An 11,359-nucleotide genomic window follows, 5' to 3' on the forward strand; every position below is an offset into this window, starting at 1 on the left:
AGAAGGACCGAAGTACATTGCTGAGGGGAGCAGTGGGCATCAGGAGAGGTCTGCGCGCCATGCGGGACCCTCACCCGGTGGCTGGGGATAGAACCAGCACTGCAGAGGCTGCGGCCAGCCTCGCAGCCCAGCACTCAACCACTGCGCCACCATGGGAGGCCCAGTTTGAGGGTTTTTTTGATGGCATTTTCCTTTTCCAATCCACCTCCACCCCTTAAATGAGTCTTTCGAAAGAGTCTTTTGAGATTAGAAGAACCCCAATAAAATTTAAAGTTCTTACTATAAATTTTAAACGTTTGAATCTTAATTAGAGAATGAGGGGATTATATAACTTGTTAGTGTTTCCCAGATTAGTCTGATATGTTATACTCTCTGTTCTGTCATCTGTGGCTGAAAAACACTAGCTTTTAGAAAAAAACAGAATCCTCCTTTATTAACAATGAACAATTTCTAAAGCAATGATTTCCCATACAAATTATCTGGGGAATCTTGTTAAAATGAGAATTTGATCCACTAAATTGGGTGGGTTTTATGAACACTACAGAATAAACCCATGCACATTTTCGTTTCAAATGCACCCCACCCTTGATTACTGCCTAGAGTGTATAAATAGGAATAAGAACATAAAGCAAATTGTCCAAATACGGTAAACTGTAAGTCTCTGTTGTGTGGAATTCTTTACACCATAGTTCCATTGTACCAGCTAGAAAATTCCAAGTATGTAATCAGATACATGCCTCTTCAAAAAACAGCCAGAATTTTAGATGACATCTTTTATTGAACAATACTTCACAATTACTTTTTTAAAAAAAGGCCTCAAATTTTAACTGAGTTGTTTGAAAATGAAAACTTGGAACCCACACCAATGTTTCAAATTAAAATTGATTTACATTCTGCCTCTTTTACAAGGAATGGGAAACAATAACCTATTCTTGCTTAAATCAACTGGGGGAAAAAAAATCACAAAAGACATTCTGAAAATAAGTATATGAACTTACCTGCTCCTGAATGTTTAGAAATTAAAGCTTTAGCTAATATTGTGCCTAGCAGCTTTGAAACTGAAATCCGCACATCATAATTGGAACCTTCAAAGGACTTAAAGCATAATGTGGCCACACTATCCAAGTCTGTACTCCACATAAAGATGGCCTCATTCTGAAGTTCAAGGAGACACTATTGAATTGGAAAAACAAAATTTAATAAACAGCAAATTGTTAGGTCAGAGCATATAAGTTGTAGAAACTACCAAGATAACAAAAATAAAACACGAATTCAAAGTATCTAAATTATGATTGCAGAGACAACAAATGAATACTTATTAAATCATAAAAACTATACTAAATGTATATGTGTCCACAATGGGGTGGGGAGGACCCATTTCTAACTCAGCAGTTATAAAAAATGTCTTCAGAATCACTATGTTGGCTATGAACAGTTATGAGAATAATTCTAACATAAACAACTTTACTGCATTATCTAACAGACTACATTTTTAAAAGCATCATAAAAACAAAGACAAAAAATAAACTTTCAAACAACATGAAAGTTACATGTAAACTTTAGTTAAAACCATTAGAGAGAGGAAGCAACAGAGTGGGATGAATACTGGAAACCGGAACCTGTCACCTTCCAATAATGAATTTCTAACGACTTGAAAGATAGTAGGGAAATTCATATAAATTTCTGGGCCTCAGTTTCCTCAACTTTTAAAAATGAGATAGTTAGCCCTGGCTGACTATCAAGGTTACAGCTCTAGATCATGTAGATATTCCTAGTGTTTTTACAGGAATAAACTGGCTAAACTTTCTTTACACTAATTTTTTAAAGTCTACTTTATTGGACTATTTTACCTTTGCAGCAGCACAACGAACAGCCATGGACCTATCTGTTAAGCAGGATCTAGCAGCTTTATAAACATCCCTGTGGCAAGGTGTTGCACCAGCTCCTAGCCCATTCAATATGTTTTGTAGACTCAGCATAATCTCATATCGACCTTGAGACTACCAAAGAGAAAAGAAAAAAATTTAAATAAGGAAAAAAGTTCACTGTAAAGAACAGTAGTAAGCACTGAAATTTCTCATCTATTAGAGAAATATTCAGATTTTTGTAAACACTAACCAACCCATTTTGACATTAACATTATTGGTTGCTATTTTATGAAGTGTTTACTATTTCAAAAAGTATTTGTTTCATTACATTTTCATATAATATAAACATACAATACAGGGCTTATGTGGAGATTAAATGAAACTGTACAGGAAGTGCCTAGGACAAAGTTTGCATATTAGCAGGCATTTAAAAATGGCTGTAGGCCATAAGATGAGGTAACATGGTAAGAGCACCGGATGTGTCCCCCTTCCACCTATATGCTATTGGACAAATCTGTATTCCTCTGTTAAATGCAAATAATAGTAGCTACCTTATAAGTAGTAGCTACCTTATAAGGATCAAAAGAGTGCTTAGAACCATACCTGACATCAGTAAACGGTTAAAAGATTTATAGCTATTAATATTTTATCATTTATTGGTCCAAGTAGTTTAATGGTTAAGACTGTAAGCTTTAGACTTAAGACCTGGGTCTGAATCCTGATTCTGACCCTTAGTAGCTGTGTGACTTGAAAATGTTCTTACTTATTTCTTCAACTTTAAAATGAGAATGAGACAAACCTCAAAGGGCAGGTGGTAGAAGGAAATAAATAAGTGTGGTAAAACACTGAGTAGAGTGGCTGGCATAAACACTCAAGAAGTTGTAGCTGAGGAGACAACTTGTTCTAAAAAATGCCCCAAATAATTTCTATAGTCCAGGCCACTGAAGGTAACCAAAGTGAAGGAAATAAAGAACATCAAATACCACTTTCATGGTAATGTTGTTATTTTATCTTTGTTAAAAGAAGCTCAATAAGTAATTATAAGTGGACATTAAAAAATGGGTGCTAATGAGAAACTTCTAAACTTTCTTATTATCCCAGTTTCAAATGTTCTCTATTACTGGTAGGCTTGTGTATCAAAGGTGGAGATCCCTTTTGCTATCACCAAAAAGCTGTAGTAACTGATCAACTAAATTATAAAGGTAAAGAAAAAAATTTCATTTATTGCTTAAAAAAATATTAAGCAATAACTTCATAATTTCTGATACTTGAGGGCAATCCTGTTAACTATGGGGCCTAAAAATTATTAAGCAATGGAGCTAAGAGGAAAAAAGTGGCTGTTTTTCAGTAAATACAAGTTCTTAAAGGTGTTGGCTTTTACATAAAACTAGATTTACAGATGTTAACAGTCTCTTCTGAATCATAATCTTTCAGGAAACTACTGCAGAGAGGTGATCTGCTGTGTAGATTCTGACCAGTTTTATATTATGAACTTCATTTCTTAAAGTTCTTGAATCAGTTACATTCTTCTTGAATTTTCCTTTGTTTTACCTTGGTACTTAAAAAAAAAGTGTGCAACTAGTATGTTGTTTTTATACTTACCATTAAGGACGATATTGGCAGTAGGTTTGTAGTATATGACTTTTATTGTACTGACGTATATTCCTTCTATATCCATTTTAAGAGATTTTACTAAAAATGGGTACTGTATATTATCAAATGCTTTCTCTGCATCTGCTGATATATCATGACTTTTATTCCTATTTTTACTGATGTAATATATTACGTTAATTTATGTATGGTAAACCATCATCCTTGCATCACTGGAATAATTCCTACATGATGGTATATGGTCCTTTTAATGTATCTGATATTTACCAGTATCTTGGTGAGAAATTTTCTTATCTATATTCACCCAAAGATGCTGTTCTATAATTTTCCTTCTTTTTTTTTAAATTTGCTTGTCAGGTTTAGGTAATGTTGGCTTCAAAGAATGTGTCAGGAAGTATTCTGTCTTAGCTTTTAAGAAGAGTTTAAGTAGAAGAGGCATCACTTCTTGGAAGGTTTGATAGAATTCACTTATAAAACCATCTGGTTTTGGGCTTTAGCTTTTTGAGGGATTTTTGATTTTTGTTTCAGTTTCTATAATTGTGATCTATTCAAATTTTCTGTAGTTTGCTGATTCTGCCTTGGTAAACTTTACTGTTACAAAGATTGATCTAATTATTTCCACATAGTTGTTCTTAGTAGTCTCTTGTGAGACTTTGAATTTCTAAGGTATCCGTTGTAATTTCTCCTCTCTTTTCTATTTAAGTTTTCTATTATTTATGAGCTTAGGTAAAGGTTCATCAGTTTCATTTGATCTTCTCAGAGCATCAACACTTGGTTTCACTCATCTATTGAATGGCCTTTTTGATTTCCATTTCATTTATTTCTGCTCTAACTTTAATTATTTGCTTCTTTCTAATACCTTGGTTTTCTTGTTCTTCTCCAAGCTGCTTTAAGAATAGGTTAAATTATTTTAACCTTGAGATTTTTATTTTTTTTTAAGATTTATTTATTTATGCATACAATAGCTGGGGTACAGGCAGAGATGCAGGGGGTGAGAGGATTCACCAGACAGAGCAGGGAACAGGAAAGGCAGACTGTCTGAAATACACTGCTGAGGGGAGCAGTGGGTGAGACAGGAGAGGTCTGCTGCGCCAAGTGGGTTGCTCCCTGGCCGGCTGGGGGTCAAACTACTGCTGCAGAGGCTGCGGACTGCTTCATAATGTGGTGCTTAACCCCTTGTGCCACCAGGGAGGCCCAACCTTGAGATTTTTAAACTTGAGATTTTTCTAGTTTCTTAATGTAAGCCTGAACTGCAATCAATTTCCCTTTTTGTATTGCTTTTGCTGTATCCTATAGATTCTGATAACTTCTCTCTTCATTTTTGTGATATTTTAATACTTTAAAGGTGCTGAATTACCCTTAAGTATTAAGAACCTTAATTTTTGATGTACGAACAAAATTGATTGGTAAAATCTTAAATTGATTGGTAAAATTACAGTAGGTAAGAGATCAGAGTATCTTTGAAGTCAAATGAAGAGACAGCTATAAAAACAAAGGATAGGGCCTCCCCGGTGGCGCAGCAGTTGAGCGCTGGGTTACGAAGCTGCCTGCAGCCTCTGCAGCACCAGTTCGATCCCCGGCTGCTCCCCGGCCACTGGAGGAGGGTCCCGCATGGTGCGCAGACCTCTCCTGCCTCCCGCTGCTCCCCTCAGCAGTGTACTTCGGTCCTTCTGCCTGCTCTGCTCCCCGCTCTGGCTCTGTTAGATTCTCTCACCATCCCGCGCTTCTGACTGTACCCAGTGCTTGTATAAATAAATAAACAAATAAATCTTTAAAAAAAAAAAAAGGATATTCCACAGTGACAAGTGATATCACAAATCAATGATGACATTAAGGCTGAGAATATATTTCCCTGGCAATTAAAAAATCATCTAGACTCTGGCCAGACTATGTCCTTCACACTTCTCACACTCTTTCCCATCTGATTATATTCCTTACTCCTTTTTCATGCTGGTACAATACTAATTATTCCATCAAGTACACAGTAGTTACCAACATGTATCTGGATCCTTGGTGATCATCCTAGGTGATCTCTGAAAATGGTTCACTTCTCACTTGACTCAGATAACCCTACGAAGTCATACAAATCAAGGGGTTCAAACTTCATATTCATCTTAAGAATGCTTGTGTGAAACTGCCCAAAGGTATCCATATTCAAAAAGCCACAAGATATCTGAAGGACAGCAATCATTCTACAGAAACAGTGCTTGCATTCCATTCTTACAATGATGAAGCTGGTAGGTGTGCCCAGGCCAAATAGGGGAGCAGCACTCAGGGTTGATGGTCAAAGTGGAGTGCTGAATTTTTACTACATGTACTTAAAAAAATGCAGAGTAATGTCAAACTTAAGGGTTTAGATATAGATTCTCTGATAATTGAGCACATATAGGAAAACAAAGCTCCAAAGGTGTGCTGCAGCATTTATAGAACTCATAGTTAGATTAACCCAGACATGAGCCACCTCTGCCAAATTAAATGATCCTTACTAAAAAAGAGCAGATTGTTCCTAAAGGAGAAGAGGATGCACAGAATAAAAAGATATCCCAGAAGAAAACTAAAGAAACAAAAACTTATGGCCTGAGAATAAGCTCAGCATAAAATAAATGGAAATAGAAGTAAAAAATGAATAAATAAAAAGATTGAATATATAAAGTTATATATGTATCACACAGAAATATTCCACATATGGATATATTTATATACACACACACATACATGGGTATATTAATATACATAGATTGTATACATATTTACATATATATTTACATACACACATATACACCCATTTCACTTATGGGCATTAATATTTATATACATGGGTATGTTTGTCATAAAGTTCTCTTATTGGTTCAAGAAGCTATTAACACCTACTAAAAAATCTCTTTTTATCGTTTAGTCAAACTTGGAGCTACTTACCTCGGCACTCTTCATAGCTTTAAGAATGTTCCCCACTGTATCAGTAAAGGTGTTACCCAGTATTCTACCCAACTTCTTGTACAAGGAACCCAGACATACCACAGCAGCACTGAAACAAGTTAAATTAGAAATTAGTCTGACTGAAAACATAGAAATTAAAAAAAAAGTCTTAAAATATGTAAAGCAGACTATCTGATTTTACTTTTAAAGGAGAAAATTTCCCAGATTCTACTGTTAAATCCTACGGCATGACACTTAAGTATTAAATAATTACACTTTCAATAACAGGAATTTTAAAAAGATAGATCAATCTTCAATTAATCTTAATCTCAGCCCAAAGATCTCATCTTTGAAATTTTTTTAAGAAAATTTTTCTCAAACTATCTAGACTGTACCTTCATCTATTGAATAATCAAAAATAGACTTAAAGATAAAATATAAGAACAAGAAATAAAGTTTTCATTAAATTTGAAAACTTTATGGAAAAACATTGTCATAATCTCCAGTTAGAACAAAAATTTCTATAAAATTAGTACAGTGCAACCATACATACATGGTTCATAGCTTCTCTAAAATAACAGATGATAAAGTGAACTAAATTCTGTGGAAAAAGAAACTAAATGTTATGCTTAGGATGTTAGAATAATCCTCTTCTATTAGATATTTGCCATTAATTTTTACTATGCAGAACTAAAACACTACCAGAACATTCAAGAATGTGAAGAATTTAAAATACCATTTTCTTAAACATTCAACTGCTAAAATTTTGGTGAGAAAGTTTTAATTCCCAAATCTAGACTTCACATGTGTAAAATTTTCTTAAAGAATGCTTCTTTTTTCCCTAAGGAATGCTTCTAAATCAAAAGGAAAATAGTAGACTTTTGCAAAAAAGAAAAAAAAAATAGATTTAAAAATGAGTTAAGCTGAATTTGTATTGTTTCAAAATTATTACCAAGCAATGTGGATTCTTTTTTAAAATGACACAAGGAAGCATTGCTTTGTTTTCTGTTCAGTGTTAGTATTTAACTTACAGTTTAGTAGGGAGATAACTTGGAGAATCATCTTTACTACGAATAAGATCATTACATTTATCGATTGTCTCATAAACAGAGAATGTGTCTCCAATACTATAAAGAATGCCCAGATTCTTTGCAAGGAGTTTGCGGGTCGGAGGCCCTGGGGAGCTGTTCAACAAAGACAGGAGCTGTTCAACAAGGGTCTTTTGCTTCTCCCTTACATCACTCTGGAAAAGAAGTAACAAAAGGACAATTCAAAGACAACAAAGTTACATGTATTCCTCTAGGTATGATATGTCTTTCATATATTCAAAGACTAAAAGATTTTAGAAATACACAAAATTATTTTGACTAAAATTACAAATAAGTTGGAGGTGCAGCCATGGCACCTAACAGGTAGTTTGTTGCTGTTAATACTTCAAAATAATTTGTGGATCACAATATACTGGGTTCTATTGTGCTTAAATTCTCCTTATTGTATTTGAAAGGGAGGGCAAATTTATATTTTACCTTGAATTTTTTAGTTATTAAGCTTCTCCACATATTGGCATAAACAAGCAGCAAACCGATTTAATGTACAAGCTGAGCTTATAATGGTTACCTCTTTTATTCAAATCTCTTTCTAGTGATAATTCAATTTTATTTTTGCAAGTTTATGCATGTAAATGCCAGTAAATGCCATTTTACCTGCCTGTTCAGTGCAAAAGGAGGGCAGAATATTATCACTACAAAGGCAAAGGTGCTCAATGAGGCACAAATTACTGCAACTAAATATTTATTAATTTTTTATTAAAAGATTTATTTATTTATTTATTTATACAAGCACTGGATATAGTCAGAAGTGCAGGAGGGTTACAGAATTGACCAGAGCCAGCGCGGGGAACAGAACAGGCAGATCGACGAAGTACACTGCTGAGGGGAGCAGCAGGTGGCAGGAGAGGTCTGCGCGCCATGTGGGACCCTCGTCTGGCAGCCAGAGATCGAACTGGTGCTACTGAGGCTGTGGGTAGCTGCGCAACCCAGCACTCAACCACTGTGCCACCGGGGAGGCCCCTATTTATTAATTTAGTATACAGATTTCTGTCTTTTGTTAAATTCTAAATGTTTCAATGAGTAGTGTTTTATTCTAATTTTGCATTATATATGGTATTGTTATTGTGAAGGAGGATACCTTTATTGTTAGGAGATCTATGTGCATACACTGAGAAGTAAAGTACTACTTCACAGGGTTCAGTAAGTTATTCAATCAAATATGACAAAATGTTAACTGCTGAATATAGGTAAAGGGTATGAATAATTGTTTTCTCTCCTAAACCCATTCAATTAACTTTTTTTTTAAAGATTTATTTATTTATTTATACAAGCACTGTGTACAGTCAGAAGTGCGGGAGGGTGAGAGAATTCACCAGAGCCAGAGCGGGGAGCCAGGCAGAAGGACTGAAGTACACTGCTGAGGGGAGCAGTGGGCGGCAGGAGAGGTCTGTGCGCCATGTGGGACCCTCCTCCAGTGGCCGAGGAGTAGCCTGGTTTTGAACCGGCACTGCAGAAGCTGCCAGCAGCTTTGCAACCCAGCGCTCAACTGCTGAGCCACCGGGGAGGCCCCATTCAATTAATTTTTAAAAGGTAAATACATTTACCCAAAGAGTCTTCAGTTCATATTTCCTTTAAAGAGTTCACACCTTTTTAAAGGTGAAACTCCCAAACATTACTTAGCACTTTACCACACCTGGGATTCATGCATGTGGGGATACACAAGGTATCGAAGATAACAGAAATGACATCTAACACAATGTGGTTTGTAGTAATTAATGTTTGATATATTTTAATGTAAGATCCAAAATACTGGCTAATTTCTTCCTGCTTTTCTGAACACGACAACCTTCTTTTAACATTTCATTAAAAAGTCTTAACAAGGTCTAGCATTTGAAAGTTATTTTTGGTTATTCTGGACAGAACTATAAAAAAAAAAAACCAAAGGAACCAGGCATTATCTGGCACCTAAGAAAAAACCAAGTTTTTGCAATTGTACCTACCCTGCTGGTTGCTAGCAAGAGCTTCTCCAAATATCTCAACCAATCAAAAATAAACTCTGCCTTCTGAACTTCCCCCAGTTGATTGTACACTTCTTCATTCAGCAATAAACTATGAGCTAATTCCATTCCTTGCAGAAAACTTTCCTAGATGTTCACGATTCTTCTCATTAAACTTTAGTCAATACACCTAAGAATACAAATCTGTAATACAGGAAAATGACATATTTCAAATGGACAGTAAAAAGGCAGGCAATTACAATACTGGAAAATCTTCCACAGATGAACACAAAGCATAATTAAATGTATATACCTTTTATAATGGCACTAAAGTAAAACTAGGAAAATCCCAATACTGAATTCTAGTTAACATTGGCACAAAATCCACCTTTGTATTTTGTATTCCTTTTTAAGAGTTCAGATAGGCAAAACATAGTAGCATTATTGACATTCAAATGTAAAACATGCTAAACTGAGGACACAATCAAAATTCCAAAAATTTTAAGGTTACATTACTCAAGTGTTAGATTTTCAGTTTTATTCATAGTATAAATACCTTTCAACAAAAACAGATCATGTGTACATAATAAAATGACAAGCTGTTTAGACCTACTACTAAAATTCTATAGTAAAACTTGACATCTACCTGAATCATTGCCTATTACATAATATTGTCCTTTACCTGGAGATTCTAACCAGAAGCAAAGACTCATACCCATTAGTATCTGTTCTTCTACCATAATAAAGACACTGCTTGTAGAGTGCTTTCTGAGCTTGAAGAAATAATCCCATCTCAAACAGTATAGTCTTTATCTCTGTGAGTCTTGTGAAAGCACACTCCTGTTTTTGAAGGCATTATGACAGGTACTGTCCAGGGAATGTAGCAATTAAGAGCATATCTACTCTGACCCAGATCCAATGTAGCCTTTGCCTTCACTTTTGTTGTAGCAAATAATCAACAAAAGACAGAGGAGATACTGGTTTTTTACACTCATGAGCATCACCTGGGCACACCGTGGTGTCTATACACAACCACACACATTTATAAGATGCTATTGTGATTATGGATTTTTTAAGAAATACATACTCAAACATACAGGAATAAAGCAGCATGATATCTGTAACTCATTTTCAAATAGCTAAGTAAATCAATCAACCAGTTACAAAATATGGCTAATTATTAAGTTTTAGCAGGTAGTGGGTATGTGAGTCATCATTTTACTATTCTTAAATTTTTCTGTATTTTTTAAAAGATCACAACAAAACATTGGGGAAGCTATTTAAGAAAAGAAATACATACAAACTGGCTTTGAAAAAAATCATTACTACTACTTAAAGGAATGACCGCCATCATTAAGAATATTAAACAAAGAAGTCACCTTATACATAAAAGATGGGTACTCCTATTCACTAATGTATCAAAACCAAATTTGAGTAAAACTCCAAGTTAAATAAAAACAGGTAATAGGAATTGCATAGAAATATAGATAGAATGCTAAAGGTGATTAAACTAAAACATTTAAAATATGTAGTACATATTATGAAGTCAATAAGTAGACATAATAGAAAATCAGATGAGAAATGAGGAAGAATTTTTCTTTCTTTCATTTTTTTCTCTCCCCTAGTGTTTACTGGCAAAAAAAAATTTACCTAGAATATCAGAGCATCATGATTATTAGATGATGGATAAAAGTCTGCTTAAAACATACTACTCACAAACTGTTGGCCAAATTTGGCATGCACTGCACTGATGAAATAATTAGTTATTAATTTTTAAACACAAGATTTTACATGAAAATCTGGGTCGGGATCACCTTATAGCAACAAATAGCTGAATCTAAGAAGCCAAAGACACCTTTCTACCCACCCACCATAATCTTCTCAAGCCTCTCTGCTCTTTTACCCATCTAAATTGCCC

At 34.8% G+C, this 11,359-nt stretch overlaps 1 protein-coding gene and 1 pseudogene across 2 annotated transcripts in view; one reads left to right on the forward strand and one right to left on the reverse strand.

Annotated features, from left to right (window-relative positions):
• HEATR5A (HEAT repeat containing 5A) overlaps positions 1-9,570 on the reverse strand; it is a gene marked incomplete at both ends in the record, with an annotated part of 65,956 nt that extends 56,386 nt beyond the window's left edge. Inside the window, 5 exons of the mRNA XM_084241294.1 lie at positions 999-1,173; positions 1,851-2,000; positions 6,396-6,504; positions 7,427-7,638; positions 9,445-9,570. Of these exons, the coding sequence (XP_084097420.1) occupies positions 999-1,173; positions 1,851-2,000; positions 6,396-6,504; positions 7,427-7,638; positions 9,445-9,570 (772 nt within the window). The remainder of the gene's footprint in view (positions 1-998; positions 1,174-1,850; positions 2,001-6,395; positions 6,505-7,426; positions 7,639-9,444) is intronic.
• Positions 5,519-6,132, forward strand: LOC311176012 (large ribosomal subunit protein uL22-like; annotated as a pseudogene). Its single transcript has one exon. The product of its transcript is annotated as a large ribosomal subunit protein uL22-like (transcript).
• Positions 9,571-11,359: the final 1,789 nt, after the last annotated feature.

Source organism: Talpa europaea (genome assembly GCF_964194135.1).
Source record: "Talpa europaea genome assembly, chromosome: 8".
NCBI classification, from domain to species: Eukaryota; Metazoa; Chordata; class Mammalia; order Eulipotyphla; family Talpidae; genus Talpa; species Talpa europaea.